This window comes from Panthera tigris, chromosome B1 (genome assembly GCF_018350195.1).
Source record: "Panthera tigris isolate Pti1 chromosome B1, P.tigris_Pti1_mat1.1, whole genome shotgun sequence".
In the NCBI taxonomy this organism is placed as follows: Eukaryota; Metazoa; Chordata; class Mammalia; order Carnivora; family Felidae; genus Panthera; species Panthera tigris.
Window position 1 is genome coordinate 163,035,902 of NC_056663.1, and position 21,256 is coordinate 163,057,157.

At 40.1% G+C, this 21,256-nt stretch overlaps 1 protein-coding gene across 1 annotated transcript in view; it reads right to left on the bottom strand.

The window, feature by feature from the left end:
- Positions 1-21,256, bottom strand: part of CWH43 (cell wall biogenesis 43 C-terminal homolog) — a 56,268-nt gene that overhangs the window by 14,825 nt on the left and 20,187 nt on the right. Inside the window, exons 8-13 of the mRNA XM_042982742.1 lie at positions 19,564-19,686; positions 15,477-15,556; positions 8,574-8,679; positions 7,362-7,497; positions 5,558-5,707; positions 99-243 (exon numbers count right to left, since the gene is read on the bottom strand). Coding sequence (XP_042838676.1) covers positions 99-243; positions 5,558-5,707; positions 7,362-7,497; positions 8,574-8,679; positions 15,477-15,556; positions 19,564-19,686 — 740 coding nt within the window. The remainder of the gene's footprint in view (positions 1-98; positions 244-5,557; positions 5,708-7,361; positions 7,498-8,573; positions 8,680-15,476; positions 15,557-19,563; positions 19,687-21,256) is intronic.

Below are 21,256 nucleotides of genomic sequence, written 5' to 3' on the forward strand. Positions count from 1 at the left end.
CAGAATACATATTAAATTGTTGCACTGGGGTTTTTTTTTTAACGTGAAGAAGAAACATTTTAGTTAGGAAATCAGAAATCCTATTAAGATTATGTTACCTTCACATTGCCGTGTTCAATGAGCTGTGTATAATCCCTGGAACCAGGTGCTGAAGTGATATATCCCAGAAATATCACTTGATTCGAGCTGCTTTTCAGTAGTTTTGAAACAGCAATAGCCTGAAGTTTCCTGTCAAGGTCATCTCTAAAATGCAAAAAAAATGTACTTCTTAAAAAAATGTACTTCGTCATTGTACTTGCGAGACCATTTTTTAAAAGCACTAGGTATCTAAGTTCCCAAAGAGGGTCTTCAAACAGTACACAACCCGAGTGATTCCTACTTGGGACAAATGACTGAATGTTATGCCAATGAACAAGACAGAGACCCAGTGCTTCAGCTGGGTAGGCTGACAGACTTTGGACTAAGAACATCATCTCTCCCCACAAACTAGTTGGAGTCAAGTTGATTTAAATACCTATTCTAAACTAGCATTTGCTCAACTTTTCGTCAGAAGACGTTATGTCAGTAATCTGAGACCTGATCACCAGTATTACAGCTAAAGACTAGGAGGTAATAACAATAATAATAATAATAATAATAATAATAATAAAATAGAATTTAAAAAGAGCAAGAGGTACTGGTAAGAGAGAGAATTCTAACACTCACAGAGCACACCAGGCTTATGTAACCTACTCAGCTCCATCGACTGAACACTTACTAAAAGCCTCCCGAGTTTCTCCTGGTCAAATCCTGGCTAAACATGAGGCTTCTATTAGTCTAAGCACCGCTGATGTGTAACTGAGATAATTAGGTAGGTACATCATGCTTTTGAGAGTTTTACAGTTGGTCTGTTTGGGGAAAAATAGGGATATCATATTTGACATGATCCAGCCAGGAAACCTGAAACCACTCTAGGTGTTTCAAACAGGGTGAATTTAATATAGGAAACTGGTTACCTAGCTGATAGGAAGCAAAACAGGAATCAGTGAGGCAACCAGAGTTTAGCAACCAGTACCACTTGTTGGGCTAGAGGTACAACAATAGGAGATGATATTCCCAGCGTCTGCAAGCCAGCCATGGAGGAGGCAGCCCAGAGGTTGCTGGGGCTATGTAAGGAGGAGTTAGAGTCACAGGAGAGACTCAGCTGCAGCCAGAAACAATAGAGAAAGCAGAGAGAGACAATGAGAAACACCTCTTCTTCTCTCCTCCTCCTGCTCTCCAGCCTTGCACTAATGTCTTCCATTAGCTAAACCTACCCAGCAGCCAGAAGGCAACAGACTCTGGGAAATGTGGTTCCCTGTGATGTGTAGCCAAGAGGGACACGAGCCAGGAATGGATCCAAGAGCAAATAGGCAGCAGAACCAACACAGGCATTTATAGAGAAAAGTAGCTAATAAATGACTGTTCAGTAAAAAAACAGACAAAAAACAGTGACAAAGGCAGACAGACATCACCAAGTACTGAGAATATTGGAGAAACATCATTGATGTAGGAAGGTAGGATCTGAAGGCAGAACTAAGCTTAGATAAGAATGTATAGACAGCTGAGTACCATTCAAAGATGCCTTAAGAAATAGAAGAGTGAAAAGAATGACCATTTATTAAATATCTTTGATACTGAATATTCACAATAACTGCGAGGCAGGCATTAGCTCAATTTTTTTTAATATATTAAATATAATTTATTTTCAAATTGGTGTCCATACAACACCCAGTGCTCATCATTAGCTCTATTTTTAAATGAGATTAAGTAACACGCCTATGGTTATTTTCCAACTGCCCTGTCTGGATCTGTTCTCAGTCCTTCTCTGTGCCCTGAGAAGCTAACCCAGGCAGATTTCATGTCCTGGGCTCCCTTTCCTGCTGATTTCCAGTTAGGTTTGGTCAACTACAGGCACGAGTAGGAGATAAAAAGGAGAGAGAAGTTGTGGTATTTCTTCCCCATTAGCTGCATTCTTTTTGCCTGTGGCCCCTCTTCCTGAATACTATGTATCTCTTATCTCTTCTTTTGATCCTTCCAGCCTCTTGGCAAATAGTCCCTTTTTTAGGTCTGCAGTGAATTCTGTTCCTTCTGATACACACAACTGGGATTCAAATCTGGTCTAGAGAATTCCAAGGTCACTGTACCATTAGAGAATTCCAAGGTCACTGTACCATAGGTAGTGTTTTCATGCAAATATATTAGCTATATATTGGAAAATAATCTATGAATTTGGTTTCATATTTTCTCAGTCGATAAATTTTATCCAGTGATGATAATAAATATAAATAGTATATGTATGAGTATAAAGAAAGGAGAGGAAAGGAGATGGGGGAGAGAGAGGGAGAGAGCAAGAGAGAGAACACATTTTATATTTCCTTATCAGTTAATATGTGATCAGCCCCAAAACCCTATAATGTGGGCTGGAAAAAATAATTTCATCCAATTCAGAAATAAAAGGACTGGAACTCACTGAGGTTATGTTACAGCAGGGCCAAAAGTATAACTACAGACTACCGGTTCTGCACTCTTTCTTCTTTGCACATTTATGATGTTACAGAAAACAAAGTGGTGATGAACTGGTGGCTCAGTTAATTACATAAAATAACATTGATTTTAGTTATGGTGTATACCTAAATGCTTCTAAGGAATGCTGCTATTTCCTATTTATTGGTTGTAAAGAGGTATTTGTGTAGTCAATAATTTTAAAAATCCTGTTGAATCAGCTAACAACATGCATAAGCATTCCGTAATTCATTCCTAATATGACTTCGTGTTTATATGCCACAATCAGTAGCGAACGAAATCTCTAAATATTTATTCACAGTAAGAATTTTGTATCTAGTATTGTAGAAAACAAAGGCAAATGAAAATATGTAATGATGGCTTCACAAATCCTTCAATGTATGAACATCTTCATGTCACCTGTTGGAAGGCTACAGGGTTCACGGACAGGGCTTCTAAGGAGTGACACAGAACTGTGGCTCTAAGGGGAAAGACTGCAACTAGCACCGTGCCTGGGACACGGCAGATGCTTGATCTGCGTTTGATGAATTCTTTTTTTAGCTGCCCAACAGACCTTACATTTAGGGTTATCTGATTTGGTTCAATAACAATGGCCAGTATTAATGGAGCACTTGCTGTATTCATGTAGTTTGCATGAGATAATATTTAATTCTCACAAGAACCCTATAATGGATTATTGCCCCTGATTTACAAATGAGAAAACTGATGCCCAAGGTGATTAAATAACCTGGTGAAGGATACACCTTCAGTTAGTACTCAAACCAGATTGTCTGATTCCAAGCTCTGGAATTTCATGCTTTTAACCACTCAAACACACCGCCTCCCTGCCTGGTGCTACATGTCCTCAGTAAATGTTAGCTAGCTTTGTCACTGCTGTCATTGTCATTGTATATGTGTGTGTGTGTGTGTGTGTGTGTGTGTGTGTATTATTAAATCAAGTGAATAAGTGAGAACATGTGAAAAGTGTGGTTTTGATTAGAGAGCTTTAAATATGCACTTAATAGAGGGCGCCTGGAAGGCTCAGTTGGTTAAGCGGTTAAACATCTAACTCTTGGTTTTGGCTCAGGTCATGATCTCACAGTTCGTGGGTTCAAACCCCAAGTTTGGCTCTGTGCTGACAGTGCAGAACCTGCATGGGATTCTCTCTCTCTCTCTCTCTCTCTCTGTCTCTCTCTCTCTCTCTGCCCCTCTCCCCTGCTAGTGCTTGCTCTCGAAGTTTAAAAAATTTTTTTAAAAATATGTAGTTAATAGAAAGTTAGAAAAGGTAATCCTTTCCTCCTCTTTTCCAAACACATTCTGAGGGCTATCTTTAGTCTTCTCTTTCAAGTCTATTCTTTACATGTTGGAGGTTGGAGGGGGTTGAAGAGGGCAAGGGGGAAAAGCAAAGGAAAAATGGGAAGGACTTTATTCAACTGTTTCTCAGGTTAAGACCTTGCAACTTTAATCATAAAAGTGCTATTTTTTAAAAGCTAAACCCAGGGCAATTTAAGGTCAGTGGAATGACTTTGGAATGCCTGTGCTTGCTACATGAAAATTATTGAGAGAAACAGAGGCATTTCTTCAAATAGCTTTCTAAAGAGACATGGACCATCATCTATATCATCTGTCCTCTGAACACCTTTTTTATTTCTAAGACAAGCAAGAGTCTGGTGAGTGAATGGTTCACATAATTACATTTGGATGGTTTGTTTATATTGCTAAGTCTGATTTCGTTCAGAAAATGTTCAAGTATACCTTCACAGAGCCACATGATGCTGTGAGAAAAAAGTGAGGTAACAGGAAAATAAAGGTAGCAGACACATTAGTTTTGTTTAGGTGAAACTTATAGTACAACCATGTTGTTCTAATGTACTGTATGTCACTTCAAAGCTCTGTGGCCTCTTGTCATGAACGTGGATAGGACCTATATGCCCTGTATTATAGCACTTTATGTTACCGTTTTCAATTATTATTACAGAATGTTTAGTATGGCAGAGTACGAATTATATACTTTTATCTTTGCTTTTATATTACATTGTTAGCATCATTCATGATTTATTCAGTACTAAGTCACTGGTTGTAAATGTTATCTTTTGGGGATAAAATTCATTCCCCATTCCTCATGTCTCCTTATAGAAGGACTTGCTTAGAAAACCATGTCTGGCCTCTATCTCCCACCTTTTACACTTGGGGAAAACTTTCCTAACTAGTTGAGTTTGGCAGAATTAACTGGGCATGCTTGTCTCAAGTCCTTCCTCTCTCTTCTCCTTGGAGCCTGCCAGTTTGCAGACAGGGTATTTCTGGGATATTCTCTCTACCAAGGGGAGAGTTTGACAAGGCAGACATTGCACCTGCTGGTGGGTCGGCTGCTTTGGGGCAGTTTCATGTATTGTTGGCGGATGAATTAGCAGGTGCACATAGACACAACTAAGCCATGCCATCCACATAAATTTATCAGAATTAAGAGATACTTTGATGTCCCTGCCAAATTCCTCTACCTACCCATCAGTGGACTCTGAAAACATGAGGAAAACGGAGTATCATTTAGTACCCTCAAATCCTAACAGTACTTCCAACTGTAATAATCCTGTAGGAAAAGAATATTTCATTTTTCTGTAGTCCGGTTTACCACATGGTCCCAAGTTCATGCAGGCTCTGAGTTAGGTCTACCTAATGCCTCATTGGGTGACACTCTCAGACTAGTCATCTAACCTCTCTCAGTCCACAGTCTTTATCTGTAAAATGGGGCTATAATGGTACTAACATTATACAGAGTAAAGATTAAATGCAATAATGTACTTAGCACAGCACCTGCTCGGCCATTGCTGGCTAACACAGCCATCATTGCTGCCCCGTACCATCTCTAAGGACCACCCACAAATGTTTTATGCTTCATTTTTTAAAACCAGCTACATAAGGAAAAATACTTTGGGAGGAAAAAAAAAAAAGAAAAGTCACTGCTTTGAAATCAAAGTAATGTACTAATAATATTTCTTGGCATTTGTGTACTATTAGAAAGACCAAAGAAACCCACTCATGATTCCCAAAGTGTGTCACGACAAAATCCACCAGTTTGTCCGAGATGTTAACAGTCATTGTTATAGCTGGTGCGATCTCGCCCTCTGGTGATGGAAGAAGGTGATGCTCTGACTTCACAATTGGGTATCGGGACAAAACCATAATCCTGCATTGGAATGAAAAGAAACATGTGCATCATTATTGGTCCCACCATATCATGGAGACAGGACTAAGCACATGTGTTAAAAAGGGATGTGCTCAAAGCACTAATATGGCTGTCTGAGACAATACATTGCGTCTCTGCTATTTAGCATGTCTCTTTATGTCGCTAAGCACAATGCCATCAACTCTGTTTTATTAAATACTATGGAGACACAAAAAGGGCTGAATTAGCAATACACAAAATCTATTTTCCTTAAGTTGATACTCTGGCAACATATTTGCATAAATAGTTCTAATATTAATCAACACATTTGGGAATGTACAATCTTGCCAGCAAGGACACAAAGTAACAATTTACAAAATTAGGAATTATAAACTGTCCAAAAAAGATATGAAAACATGTTCTACCTCACTCTACGTCAAAGAACTATATATAAAAAGGATGAGCAGAGCTCAGACCTCAGCCAGGTCTCTTCCCTGGTCCCTGGCTGCATGCACTCTCTTTGGCCCCTCATGGAGCCCCTCCAACAGGATGACCTCTACAGTGATGTCACCTGAATCTGTGCACATGTCCAGCTTATCCTGTCCCACTTGGCCCTCCACGCTGCACAGAACATCCTACTAGATGTCACTTGACTGTCCAGAGGCATCTCAAATTTAGCACAATCTGTCTGCTCTGCCTAGTTGTCCCCGTCCCATTAAACAACAACATGTCCTATCAGGTATTTGGGTAACAAACATAGATGTTGTCTTTTATGACTTCCTGGCCCCTGACATCTAAACCATCAGTAAGTCCTGTCAGCTCTGTTCCAAAGTAGGTCTTAAATTTGCCCACCCCCCTCCTCCCCATGACCACGGCTCCTACTGCCATCTCTCACCTGTGCTAGTGCACCTACCTCATCACCTGTCTCCCTGCTCTCTCCCATCCTTGCCCCCAACAAGCTGTTCTAGGAACAGCCAGAAGGATCTTTTTGAAATATAAATCAGATCAGATGGCTCCCATTTAAAACGCAGCCAATGGCTTCCCGTCAAAATTGAATTCCTCAGTCCCCAGCAGGGATTATGTGACTTTCTAAGATCAGGGGCCTGCCCTTGACCTCATCTCTTACTGGTTCCCCCTCAGTCCCCACATTCAGGCCCACCAAGCCTAACCCTGCCTCAAGTCTTTGCACTGGCAGTTCCCTCAGCACTGCCCACGGCTAGGTTCTGGGTCCTCCTCATGGTGAGTCTGCAGAGAGACCTTCCTGACCATCCCTCAGCATCCCCTGCCCCTCCTACCCAGTCATGTTCCTTTTCTACATAGCACTTATCACGATTTCAAATTCCTATTTATTTCCATGTGTACATATTGATTTTCTGTTTCTTCACACCAGAATGTAAGCCCTGTGAGGACAGCATCCAGGTCAGACACGCTTAGCGCTATAAACCTCAGCTCCTACACCGAATGGTTTATAATGCTGAAGAACTGAAAATATCCAGCAGCCGGGCCACCATGAAAAACGATCACGGAATACGCTATCCTATCTTCGGCACCTTCTCATCCCTCCCAGGCAGCACCCCTAAGGCATATTCAGAGGACAAAGGAATGAGAACATCAACCTTCCGCTCTAAGCCCAAGCTTCCTGGTCTTCAGGGCTGTGTTCCCAAAGTACACTCACCCCCACGTGTGATCCCTTGTGCTTGGACCAAAGTCGGTATAGAAACCCAACTTCTCCCCTAGCCACATGGTTAAGTCATTGTTCCCAATATAGGGCTTAGAAGCATCACTCTCCAAAATTGTTATGAAATCTGCACCTATTCAGAAAAAAAAAAAAAAAAGTATGTAGTGATTAACCACAGCTGTGCAAAAACAGTAAAACTTTCTTCTTCAACCCTTTGCCTTTCCTCATAAATCAAAAAACAAAGTAGTTTCTAATGAGTCACTAAAGTGAAATGGGTCAGACCTGAGCCATAAGAGGAGTTTTCCCATGTTTAGAATGTAATTAAAACATGGGACACCTGGAGAAAACACAGAAAAGGATGAAAATGTATCTTTTACATTTTCAAATATTTTTAACATCTTTCCCGAGATTTCCCAAGATTTCAAATAAGCATAATGTTTGTTTCAAATACGCAACTTATGTTCAGAAATACAAAGTGGTATGTAACGGCATTTTATTCCTGGGAAAACACTTCCATGGTATTGGCACAGAAGTAAGTTTACTGGTTTTCTCTGACTCGGACCAGCTGCCCCCAGGGCCTATAGTCAAGAAGAAAGGCCACGGAAATTCCTTACTGGCAGTAGAATCATATAGACTCTCAGCATAAGTATGTCTCAGGGGACATACTTATCATTAGGAGCAACCAGAACAGTTTAGACCTTCACGAACCTTGCTCCACATTCCACAAAGTTGATCTAAGAACCAAATACCCGCACCTTTTAAAGGATTCTTCATACAAAGAGGTGCACCCCAGGGCACAGAAACTTAAAAACTGGCCTTTAGGCTCTTGAAAGCAATGTGCTTCCCAAATGAGCCCTCACTCTGACCCATTCTGCCTTTTGATCCGACTGCTTTCGGGTCCCCCACAGTGGGTACCCAAGCAAAAGAAAGCACCAGGAAGAGTATCTCTTGGAGCAGGGGCCTGACAAGAATTCCCTTCAGATACTCAGTGTGAGGCTTTGTTCAGGATCAACTGAATTGACTGCTCTCAAAGACAGATGTGGTTATGGTAGCTTAATCCTTCTGCAGCTGCCTACCAAAATGAAGCCTTTTTACGAGATTAGTTTATGATCCAGCAAAGCCTCCTCCTGTTCCTTATGATCTCGTTCAGAATAAAAATAACAGCAGTGGTTTCTCAAAACCTGGAACTAATTCCGGTAAAAGGCTTACCTGTTTGACTGAGCAGCTGAGCCGATCCTTCTAGATTGGACCATCCTTCATTGTCATAGCCAAACCGAAAAGGCCAGATGGCAGCAGAGACCTCTGTGGCTGGTCCCTAAGGAGTAATTTTAATGGTAATTTACAATGACTAGGAACAATGGCGGTTCCAATCACCCAGCTTTCTCCACCTCTCTCTACCAAAATTCGTATTTCACCAAAGGAATTTTCTTGGTGAATTTTCCCACATTTAATTCTTAAAACAGGGAGCTATTTGCTAGGTGATATTCTAATAATTAATCTTCTATGAGCTTCCAGCTTAAGCTTGGAAGTGAGAAGGAATATTTGGAAAGTGAGCATTTATAATAAGCATCATTTATAATAGCAAAAAATTAGAAGCAACCTGGCTGTTGTTTCAATAGGAAAAATAGGAAAATGGATAAATAAATGGTGTCACAGACCTACAATGGAATACTACCCAGCCCTAATAAATGAGTCAGGGATGAATCTCATAAAAGTGATTTTAAGTAATAAGTTGCAGAATGTATATGTCAAATGTCATATAGGTGAAGTTGAAAACACGGAACAAACGATACTGCCTGGGGTTATCTCATAGGTAAGCACAATATAAAGAAATGTATGAAAAATGATAAACACCATATTCCAGACAGAGGTAACCCTTGCACAGGAGAAGAATGAGATCACAGAGGGATATACAGAGTCCTTCCACGTATTTGTAAAGCAGCCTGCTGATTCTGAATTATACATATTGTTACTCCTCTACGGCACTGACAAAGCCAATATTCAGGAGCACAGCCGCCTTTGAGAGTTCATCTTTTGGGCTCATGGGCTCAGTCAGAGAATCACTGCCCAACCCTCACCATCCATCTTAAGCAAATACCTCACTGATCTATAACAGGGATCCTGAGAAATAGTATGGCTGCATTAGAACAAATGTATCACCGCAACTGGAAAAGCAACTTCGAGTGAACCATACAGGTTGAAGTTGGGAGGATGATTTAAGTAGCAACCTCTTGCAACGGAATGCCACCATGTAAACACTGGTGACTCGGTATGCTACCAGCAGTAAGCTGGGCTTTTCATCTTCATACAAGGAAAATTATTCAGTTTAGTGAATGTCATATAAAGAGAAAGGAGCCATCATCAGGGATTTCAAGAGGCATGATTATATTCATTAAACTATCCCTTTTCATGTAACTATGTAACTATAATTAACTCTGGATTTCACCACTCCAAAACCTATTATTCTCTCATTCTTCCCATGTCAGTAAACGCCACCACCCTCCATCCAGTTGCTCAAGCCAAAGACATCAAAGTCATTCTTGATTTCTTCCTTCTCTTTATCGAGCAACATCTAATCCATCAGTAAATCCTGTCAACTCTTTCAGAATACCTTTGACTCTGGAACAACACGAGAGTTAGGGGCTCTGTCTCCCTGCACAATTGAAAATTCATGTATAACTTTTGACTCCCCAAAACCTTAACTACTAATAGCCTACGGCTGACTGGAAGCCTTACCAATAACATAACAGTCGACTAACACACATTTTATACATTATATACATGTATTATGTAATGTATTCTTATAATAAATATAACCTACAGAAAAGAAAATGTTATTTAGAAAATCATAGGGAAGACAAGACATATTTACAGTAGTGTACCATAGTTATCGATACTGTAAGTTTGTATCATCTGTTTACAAGATGAATCTTGTGTCAGTGTCTATATCAACATGGTCTTATATGATACAAAACACTATAGGTATTATACATATTACTAACAGCAGACATCAAAAATGAAAAGATGAGGTGAGGGGCGCCTGGGTGGCTCAGTTGGTTGAGCAACCGACTTTGGCTCAGGTCACGATCTCACAGTCTGTGAGTTCGAGCCCCGCATCAGGCTCTGTGCTGACAGCTCAGAGCCTGGAGCCTGCTTCCGATTCTGGGTCTCCCTCTCTCTCTGTCCCTCCCCATTCATGCTCTCTCTCTGTCTCAGACACAAACATTAAAAAAAAATTTTTAAATAAAAAAAAAGATGATGTGAAAAAGAAATTCATATTTACTTCCAGCTATAACAATTCATGCATTGATAATGAAGAAGCAGCAATATGTTTGCTTTATGGTAACCTAGTATAATCGATATGACAGCTTCATGCTAGCCTAGCCTATACAATTAATGAATGAATCATTATAAAATTTTTATGGCATACAGTATTATAGTCATTGTTATAATGCAATTTTGGAAACACTGTTCCATTTTTTTTAACCACTTGTCTTGTAATGATAGGCTGATACACAATTTCTCCAATGATAAGAGAGAGGCATCCTGTATGCTAATATAATTCTTTGAAAGCAGAGTTATAAAACAGTGGGAAAACTAAGACGTGATTAATTTTGCATTACATACACTCACCTTATGCCTACGTAAGGATAGGCTGTCCACCTCCATAGGAGTCTTGCACAGAGTGTTCTGCATGGTGAATACTTTGATGACAGGGACACCAAATGTCTAAACAGTTCTTGCTGTACAGGTAGTAGATTTTCACAAAGACACACACACAACAGACAGATTTATTAGGTGTACAGCGTGATGATTACTTACAATTCATAAAGTGCAAGTGGATCATCATCAAGGTCTTCATCCTCATTGTGTTCACGTTGAGTAGACTCAGGAGGAAGAGGAAGGGGCGGGCGGGTGGTCTTGTTGTGTCAGGGGTGCCAGAGGAGAAGAGGTGGAGGAAGAGGAAGGGGAGGCAGGAGGAGCAGGCACACTTGGTATACCTTTCTGGAAATGCACTGTAATTTCTGTCTGACTTCTTTCGCGTTTTCATTTCTCCAAAAATGTTTCTACATGGTACCAGTCCTTCTTCCACCATTTGCTTTAGGTTCGGTGCCCTTATGGTAGAAGGGTCCGTGTCGTAAAAGAAGTCAAAAGCAGTCTTGAATCATTGGACCCCTTCTGCTAGACTGTCTAATGTCAGTTTGTCTTCTGGCACTGCTTCCTCTACATCTTCCTCATCATCTGGCTCTGGTTTGGAAGCACTCATCTCCAGTGGGTCATCTGTTCATTCCTCTGGTGTGGTGTCTGTTACCTCTTGAAGTTCTCTAAGATCCGTACCTTGAAACGCTTCAGCCTCCACTTTTTTTTGCCATTATCTACAGTCCCTTTCGTGATTCCCTTGATTGGCTCTGTCATAAATCCTGTGAAGTCAGGCACAACATCTGGGCACGGATTTCTCCAGCAGGGATTTATTGTCTCGAGCTTGATGGCTTTCATGACTTCTTCTAAACAACGGCATCTTCAGTGATATAATTCTTCCAGACTTTCATGATATTGTATCTGTCAGGGCCTCTCCTCCACAGCACTGACAATTCTTTCATAGAATATTGTGTGTAATGAGCCTTAAAGGGCCATAGAACTCCCTGATCTAGAGGCGGAATCAGCAAAGTTGTGCCTGAGGGCAAGTAGAGTACTTTGATGCCTTTGGTGTTGAACTCATGGGATCCTGGGTGGTCAGGGGCATTGTCTCATATCAAAAGAACTACAAAAGGCAGTCCTTGCTGGCAAGGTACTTCCTGACTTCAGGGACAAAGCATTAATGGAACTAATCCAGAAAAAGGGTTCTCACTGTCCAGGCCTCCATGTTATACAATCAAAAGACTGGTAGCTGGTGTTTATCTTTTCCCTTCAAGGCTCAGGGTTAGCAGCTTTATAGATAAAGACAGCCCTGATAATAAATCCATTGCATTTGCACAGAACAGTGGAGTTAGCACATCCCTCCTACCTTAGATCCTAGTGCTCGCTTCTTTTCCATACAAACAGGTGTCTTTTGTGGCATTTTTTTCCACAATAGGGCCCTTTCCTCTGCAAGAAAAACCTGTTCAGGCTAGTATCCTTTCTCCTCAATGATTTCCTTAATGGGGTCTGGGAACTCTCTGCTGCCCCTTGGTGGGCGGAAGCTGCTTCTCCTGTTATCTTGACAGTTTTTAAGCCAAAACCTTTCTAAAGTTAAATTCCCCAGCTTTAGATCCTTCCCCTGCCTTTCGCGCTAAGTTGTTCCATAATGATCTCGCTTTTTCTCAAGTCATAATGGAGTCTATAGGCATGCCTCTCTTACAGCAATCCCGCACCTACCTAAAAGCTGCATTTTCAGTATGACATAGAAAGGTATTTCGCAAAAAAAAGTGTGAGGTTTTCATGCCTGCTGGTGTGGCCACAGCGACAGCTTCATGAATCTCCTTTTCTTTTTTCCTTTTTCTTTTTACACTGGATCTTTTATGTCAAGACGGCTGGTGAATGTAGCTGCAGACCCCAATCTACAGGATATCAAGCAATTCAACGCTTTCTGGTCATGACTTTTCTCTGCTTCTTGGGAGCACTTCAGGCATCACTAGAGGCACTTCATATGAGTCCCATGTTGATGTTCAAGGTCTACAGTATTGTTTACAATCAAAACCACCTGGGAACCACGAGAGATCACTTTTTACTGTAATATGAAATTCACTAGGGACAAACTGCTCACCTGGAGATCAGCATCACACCGAGTTTTAAACTGATACGATGCTTGAGCTCACCACGATAGCTGCAGGAGGTGAGGTAGTACAGTATGGACTAGGGGTAATTTGATGCAGTTATGATTTAATATTGCATCTTTATGTTTACATTTCTCTCCACTGCAAATGAGCCAGGTACAGTCTGTGTGTGTGTGTGTGTGTGTGTGTGTGTGTGTGTGTGTGTGTGTGTGTAAGTTTTGGTACATTGTAACTTTTGATAATAAACCTACCCACACTTTCTGGTAGTAAATGACAAAACAGACTAGTCTCTACATATATATTCCACATTCACAACACACCTTTTTCTTAATTTTTTCACTATTTCTACATTGTGTGGGTGGCCTGCAAGTATTTGCAAACTGTCACAAACCTCCAGTATACTTTCTTTTTTTTTTTTTTATGTTTATTTGTTTTTGAGAGAGACAGAGACAGAATGTGAGTGGGGGAGGGGCAGAGAGAGAGGGAGACACAGAACCCAAAGCAGGCTCCAGGCTCCGAGCTGTCAGCACAGAGCCCGCTGCGGGGCTCAAACCCACGAGCCGTGAGATCATGGCCTGAGCCGAAGTCGGACACTGAACCGACTAAGCCACCCAGGCGCCCCTCCAGTATACTGATTGAAAAAAGATCTGCATGTAAGTGGATCAGCGCAGTTCAAATCCACACTGTTCAAGGGTCAAGTCTATCCTCTAAGTCTGCCCAGTTGTCTCCAATGGCACTGCCACCACACCCATCCAAACCTCCATAGTCTCTCTCTTGGATGACTGAAAATGCCTTGTCACTTATCTCCCTGTCTCTACTCTACAATCCATTCTTCACAGAGCAGCCAACCTGCTATCACATTTCTTCATGTTCCTGCTTGAAATACTCTATGGCTTCCACTGAAAGAAAACTAAAATCAGGACACCTCACTGTGCTCTGTAAGGCCCTGTATGATGTGACCCTTCCCGGCCTCCCCATCCTCATCTTCTATGACTCTTCCCCTTACTCACCAAGCTTCAGCTGCACCAGCCACCTTGGTGGCCTCAAACATGCCCCACCCGTTTCCCCTCAGCCCTTTACACACGTGCCCTCTGCCTGAATCCTTTACCCCTAGCTCTGTGATTAACTGGCTTCATCTCAGCTTTCAAGTCTCCACTCAAATATCACCTCCTCAGAGCAGCCTTCTCTAACCACCCAGTCCAGTTACTCTCTACTCCCTAATCCTCTTTGCTTCCAAGCAGCCTGATCTAAAGTGACAGTCTATTTCCTCCTCTGAATACCGTCTTTCTTCCCTACTAGAATGTAAACTCCATGAGGGCAGGGGTCTTGTCCAAATTGTTTATGTCTGTACCCCGGGAACCAGGCACACAGGAGACATTCAGTATGCATTTATCAGATGAATGAAGGAAGGAAGGAAGGAAGGAATGAAAAGAACAGGTATTAAATCTAACTGAAATGACTCCTTTTGAAAAGAGGAAGATTAGGTATCTTCATTTGACCGACATGCTGCAATGATAACAAGTAACAAAGGACAAAAGAAAGGGACCACGTAATGAATTATTCACTTACTAAGAAACCATTACTGAGTTCTGAGTGTGTGGCAAGCACTTTGTCAGGTGCTGGACGTGCAAAGGTAAATAGGAGAAGCATGCTCTCCGTGCTCAGTATAGCTTTTTATTTTCATGAAAAATTTGCCTGGTTGATGCAGATTACTAAAATTCAGAGCTGACCCTCAAATTCTGTCTTAGCCAAAACTGTAATTCTAACTGCATTATGAAACACATCACACTTCATCAGCGCAGAAAGCAAGCACAACACAGCAATAACTTACTTTCTCTTCTACCCACCTGTCTAGAAGAGAAGGGGACAATAAAACATTTAAACCTGTCGACCGCAAGCAGGGAAAGGAAGAACAGGAAAACTTCCATGACTCATCAATACACAAACTACCCATAATCTTCAAAATCAAGAATTATCTAGAAGATTGTTTTTAAATCAAAGGCTCTCATATTGTTGCCTTCAGCAATATCTGCCCATAAAAAAAAAGCCCATTATAAAGTAGTTCTTTACTTCATAGTTTAGATATATTAAATGATAGAATGGCAAAGATAACATCATACAACAAAATTTTGAGCAGCTTGCCTTTAATAAATGGGTCTATCCTGTCCCAAGAACCCAACTTCATGAAATAATTCCATTATATAATTAGCCTATGACCTAAGGGTTAAAGAAATGGGGTTCAGGGCCCTGAAGTCATGAGATCCAGATCTACAGTTCAAACACAATGATAAAGTGTACAAATGTATGCATATACGTACATAACACATAACATTCTATATCCAAATTTTTCATTACTTACCCCTTTGCCCAATTTCCTCTCATAGGTTTTATGCCGTAGTCCTAATCCCAGTAGCCCCACACCAACAAGCAGCCACAAAACTAAACAAAAAGAAGAAATACTTTTTAAAAGAAACTAAGTTTGTCTTTTTATAAACAATTTTTTAAATAATGCTGCAATAGGGGCGCCTGAGTGGCTCAGTCGGCTAAGCGTCCGACTTCCACTCAGGTCACAATCTCACGGTTTGAGTTCGAGCCCCGTGTCAGGCTCTGTGCTGACAGCTCGGAACCTGGAGCCTGCTTTGGATTCTGTGTCTCCCTCTCTCTCTGCCCCTCCCCCGCTCACACTCTGTCTCTCTCAAAAATAAATAAACATTTAAAAAATAATTTAAAAATAAATAAATAATGCTGCAATAAACAGAGGGGTGCATAGATCTTTCCAAATTCATGTTTTCATTCTATTTGGGTAAATATCCAGAAAAGGAATTACTGGACCATATATATGGTCATTCTATTTTTAATTTTTTGAAGAACCTCCATACCATTTTCCACAGTAGCTGTACCAACTTGAATAGATGAATGGATAAAGAAGATGTGGTATATATACACCATGGAATATTACTCAGCCATAAAAAAAAAATGAAATCTTGCCATTTGCAACAACATGGATGGATGTAGAGGGTTTGATGCTAAGTGAAATGAGTCAGTCAGAAAAAGACAAATACCATATGATTTCACTCACATGTGGAATTTAACAAGAACAAATCAAGAAAAAAGAGACAAACCAAAAAACAGACTCTCAACTCTAGAGAACACACTGATAGTTACCAGAGGAGAGGTGGGTGGGGGATGGATGAAATAGGTGAAAGGGATTAAGCATACTCTTGTGATGAGCACTGTGTAATATAAAGAATTGCTAAATCATTATATTGTACACCTAGAACTAATATAGCACTGTACGTTAATCATACTTGAATAAAAAATAATTTTATGAAATTATTAAATCTATTAGGCAAGGATTTTGTGCAAAGGAGAAATGTCTAATTCCTGGGTTAATTTTCATATGCAACATGCATGTACAACCCATACTTGAAACTCAGGCTTCAAGGAATCTTCCCTGAAATGTTCCAAGGACCATGAGCTTCAGGTAAAAATAAATCATAAGTATGTACAAGAAATAATACACAAGACAACAAGTCTCCATGGGCAGACACCAGCAGGGAAAAAAATAATCCTGTAGAATCAAACCCACAAATACTTCAGATGTTGAAACTTCTAGAATCAGAATATAAAATAAGCATGCTTAGCAGGTTTAGAAAAATAAAAGAGGTTATTCAATAGGATGATCAGGAACATGTGTGAAGAAATAAAATAGACTTCTAGAAATAAAACTACAAACTCAGTGGACAAGATAAGTAGCAGCAGACAAAGCTGAATAGAGAATGAGTGCAAGGGACGGCTTAAAAACAAAGGTAGATAATATGGAAGAGGTTAAGGGACATGGAGAGATAATAAGAAGATCCAACACAGTCCAACTGGATTCAAAAAGGAAAAAGAGAAAGAATGGAAAAACAGCAATATTTGCAGAAATAAAACTGAGAATTTTCCACAGGTGATATAAGACATGACTCTTCAGATTCAGAAAGTCCAAACACTAACAAGCAAGGTGGAGGGAAGATGGGGAGGGGGAGTGCAGAAGCAGGAATCCACATCCAACATATCACAGGGAAGCTCTGGAACACCAAAACAAAGAGGAATCGTTAAGCGCTGCCAGGCAAAAAAGACAGATTATTGCCAAAGGAGCAAAGATTACACCGACAGCTGACTTCCCAATAGCAAAACCTAAAGCCAGATAACAGAGTAGTATCTTTAATGTGCAGAGGAAAAAAATAACAACCAAGTACTAAAAGAACAGAAAGTGAAGATATAATTTCCAAACTAGAAAGAGGAGTAGGAAGGCGGAGGATAAGAAAAAGAGAAAAGGAAAACCCAATCAATGCAAAAGAAAGCAAGAAGAAAAATAGGGGGAAATCTACTTAAAGTAGAAAAAGCAAAGTAAGATGACAGAAATAAATCATAATGCATGAGCAATCACAACAAAAATAAACTACATTTTCAAGTTACAAGACGAGACTGACAGTCTAGAACAGGCACAATGGAGGCTGTAAAAAGATGGGTAGTTGCCAGGGTTTGGAGGAAGGAGGGAAGGATAAACAGGTGCAGCACAGGGGAGGTTTAAGGAAGCGAACCTATTCTGCAGGATACTGTGATGGTGGCTAGATGTCATTATACCTTTGTTAGAACCCACAGAACATACAACAGAGAGTGAACTCTAATGTAAACTATGGACTCAGTATCGGCTCGTCAGTCGTAACAAATACACCACACTAATGCAAGATGTTAATAATGGTGGAAACTGTGGAGGTGGGGGTGTGAGGGGGTGTATGAGAAGGAACTCTATACTTCCTGCCCAATATATCTGTAAATCTAAAACTGTTCTAAAAAATAGTCTATTCTTTTCTTTTTTTTAAAGACAAAGACAGTGGTTGCCATTGGTAGAGGCAGGGAACAATGAACAGGCAGAGCACAGAATTTTAAGGCGGTAAATTACTCTGTACGATGCTATGATGGTGAATACATTTCATTATACATTCATCAAAACCCACAGGACATACAATACCAAGAGTGAGCCCTAAAGTAAACTAGAGACTTTGGGTGACAGTGATGTGTCAGTATACATTCCTCAGTTATGATAAATGTAATAATAAACTCTGGTGGTTACTGGTAGTAGGGGAGGCTGTGTGTATGTGGGGCCAGAGGGTATATGGGGAACCTCTATACTTTCTGCTCCAACCAAAAATGGCTCTAAAAAATAAAGTCCACTTTTAAAAATTACACAAAACTGTCTAAATAACTTTGTAAATAAACTGTTCCAAATGCCTCAATTTGATGAATGAACTAAAGAATTCTGGTTCTTAATACTGTTACTACTACTACTAACAACAACAGCAACAATAGAGACAAAGATTGTCAGGATTAAAAATAAACAAACAAGGGGTGCCTGGATGGCTCAGCTGGTTAAATAAGCATCTGACTTCGGCTCAGGTCATGATCTCACGGTTCCTGAGTTTGAGCCCTGCACCGAGCTCTGTGCAGACAATTCAGAGCCTGGAGCCTGATTCAGATTCTGTCCCTCCCTCTCTCTCTCTGCCCTACCCCGTTTGTGCTCTCTCTCTCTCTCTCACACAAAAATAAACATTAAAAAAAAGTATTAAAAATAAGCAAATAAAACCTGCCAGATCTTAGTTTAAGAGACCTACCTAAAACATAAGAGCAATAAAACAAAACTCTAAATTTTGAAAATATCCCCTAAATTTTAGTACAATCTTTTCAAATTATGATGGAACAGTATGAAGGTGTTTACATAATGGTGGTGCTGCTTTGTGGCATTTCTTTCAGAAATACATTGAAACTTTATTTAGCTTGTTTTCTATCTCTTCACACTGTAATATTTTGTCTTCTTTATACAAGTATCAAGTCACTGACAGTGGAGACCCGTTTTTACACGTCTTTACATCCGACATAATGCTACGTAGTTCGGTAGTGCATTGTATCCTAATACACTGCCTGCAGATGCAATCCTTTCAATAAACATTTCTATTTAATGTAGTTCATTTGAAATCAGTCAGATTGAATAGTAAACTAACTTCATGTTTGAGCTTCCAGTTCATCAATATTCCCAATGTTAACATATTTAAGCTCCCAAAAAAGAACAAGAAATGAAATAAATAGTTTGAAATAGAAAATAGTTCTAATGAGAACAAAGCATCTTGGAAATTCTACCTGTTAAATAATCTTATCTACATGAGAAGTGAAGCAAAACTAACAACAGAGTATTTGTGCTTGACATGAGAGGCTACCAGAGATTTGCTTCAAAGTATTTCACCACAACAAGTAAGGAAGACAGCTGTTAAGGATACTGGCAAAATATTAATGATTATTGAAACTGGGTGAAAGGGGCATATGGGGGTGCACTATACTCTTTAATTTCATACATGTTTGAAATGTTATTACAATTAAGTGATTTTAAAAAAGAAAGCAAAACTTACAAAGTTTCATATATTTTTCACTCTTTCTGAAAAGCACTTTAGGACTGTTTTTTGTTTGAAGAAAGTCAAGGCTTTTCTTAGGACTAAATAGCATATTTAGTCCAATAATTAGCATCACTGTCCCTGTTAAAAGAGAAAGCAAGAATGTATTACATTCTAATCCAAAAATCCTCCCAATGGTAAATTTCAGGTTCCTAGATTTCATTTCAGTGGACATACCCGGAAAATTCAGTGATTGTGTTAATTTATCTCAGTACCTAAGCAATTACTCCAGCAGTGTTTTTGATAATTGGAATTGATCATAAGAAATTGGGGGGACGGGAGGTTCTAGGAACCCTGCTTCAAATGAGAAGACTCCAGCGTTTTCTTGATGAGGAATGTCTTTTAATTTCCTGAGTGTTTCGTCGTTGTTAGGTTGGTAATGGGTATCGCTGTCGATTTTGCAGAGGAGGGTGGAGCCCAAGAGAAAGGCGCCTTTTGAACTGCCCTAGGGACGGAGTTTTCTCCGTTGAAAAGACCTCAAATGCACCAGGTTGAGGAACTCGAAAGGAAGATAGGTGGACTCTTACTACAGCCGTGTCTGAGACAATAATTCTGGCTTGGGATGTGGGTTCTCACGGTGGATGCACGCTAGAACCAACCACACGTGCCAATAAGGCCAATCAAGACGAGCTCCATTCCGATGCATTACGATGTAACTTACATGTAAAGTTTACATACTTCTGAAGTTGTATACAATGAGAATGGAAACAGAATGATTGAACGGTATGTAAGTTAGAAAATGTCAAGCAGAAGTTAAGCTTAGGCAGAAGGCTAGCAAAAAAACATTATATGCAATATTCAGGAAATAGCTGGAGTAACCTTGACAATAAGTTTATTGCTAGTTTCTGATTCAATACAGATTCTTTTCAATTGTATTAAAAGCTACACTGAGCATTACCAACTCTCCTTAGTTTTTGTGGCCTTATCAGTATGGCAGTCTTACTTAAAAAAATGTTTAGTTGTATGCAGCTGTAAAAAAAAGCACTTTCTGCAGTTTCGGGGTAGCAAGCACTCAAAAAGTACAACTTCGTAACATTCTGAAGAAATCAACATATGCTTAGAATGGCTCTTACTGTTGTTCGTTTTCTCCACATGGCAGACCCCTAAGCAAGCTGGAGTAAGGAAAAAGCAGGGCATTGGACAAGGAGATAGAGCAGGACAGAGTACACACACCTGAAAGAAACCAGAAGAAATACAAAGTTTGCAAAGCCAAGGTTCTTGCAAAGGAAATGCAGCAATTTATGCCTCCAGCTGGATGAGTGCATGGGTGTTTACCCGAAATAGCAAATTCTCAGCTGTTTTAAAATATTTCATATAATTTAAAAAAATATATCTTCCAAATCAGCCTGTCTTGCTAGATGTCTAGCTCAGGGAGTAGAAAAGTTTATGTGAAAACGTACAGTTACCGGAAAAATACCAAGGGCACAGGGGGATGGACAGGTAGAAGCCTAGAGCTCTGTGCAGCCCTCACCCCCAACCATAATTCTGTAAGGATTTGTCTAATTTTATGTATGGTGTTTCCCCTGCTACAAGTGCCAGATGGGCAAGGACCCTATGTCTCTTAAGTCTCCAGCAAATGGCACTGTGTCTGGAACATACAGGCACTCAAGATTTTTTTTGAACGAACGAACGAACAAAGCGAAAACTGCAT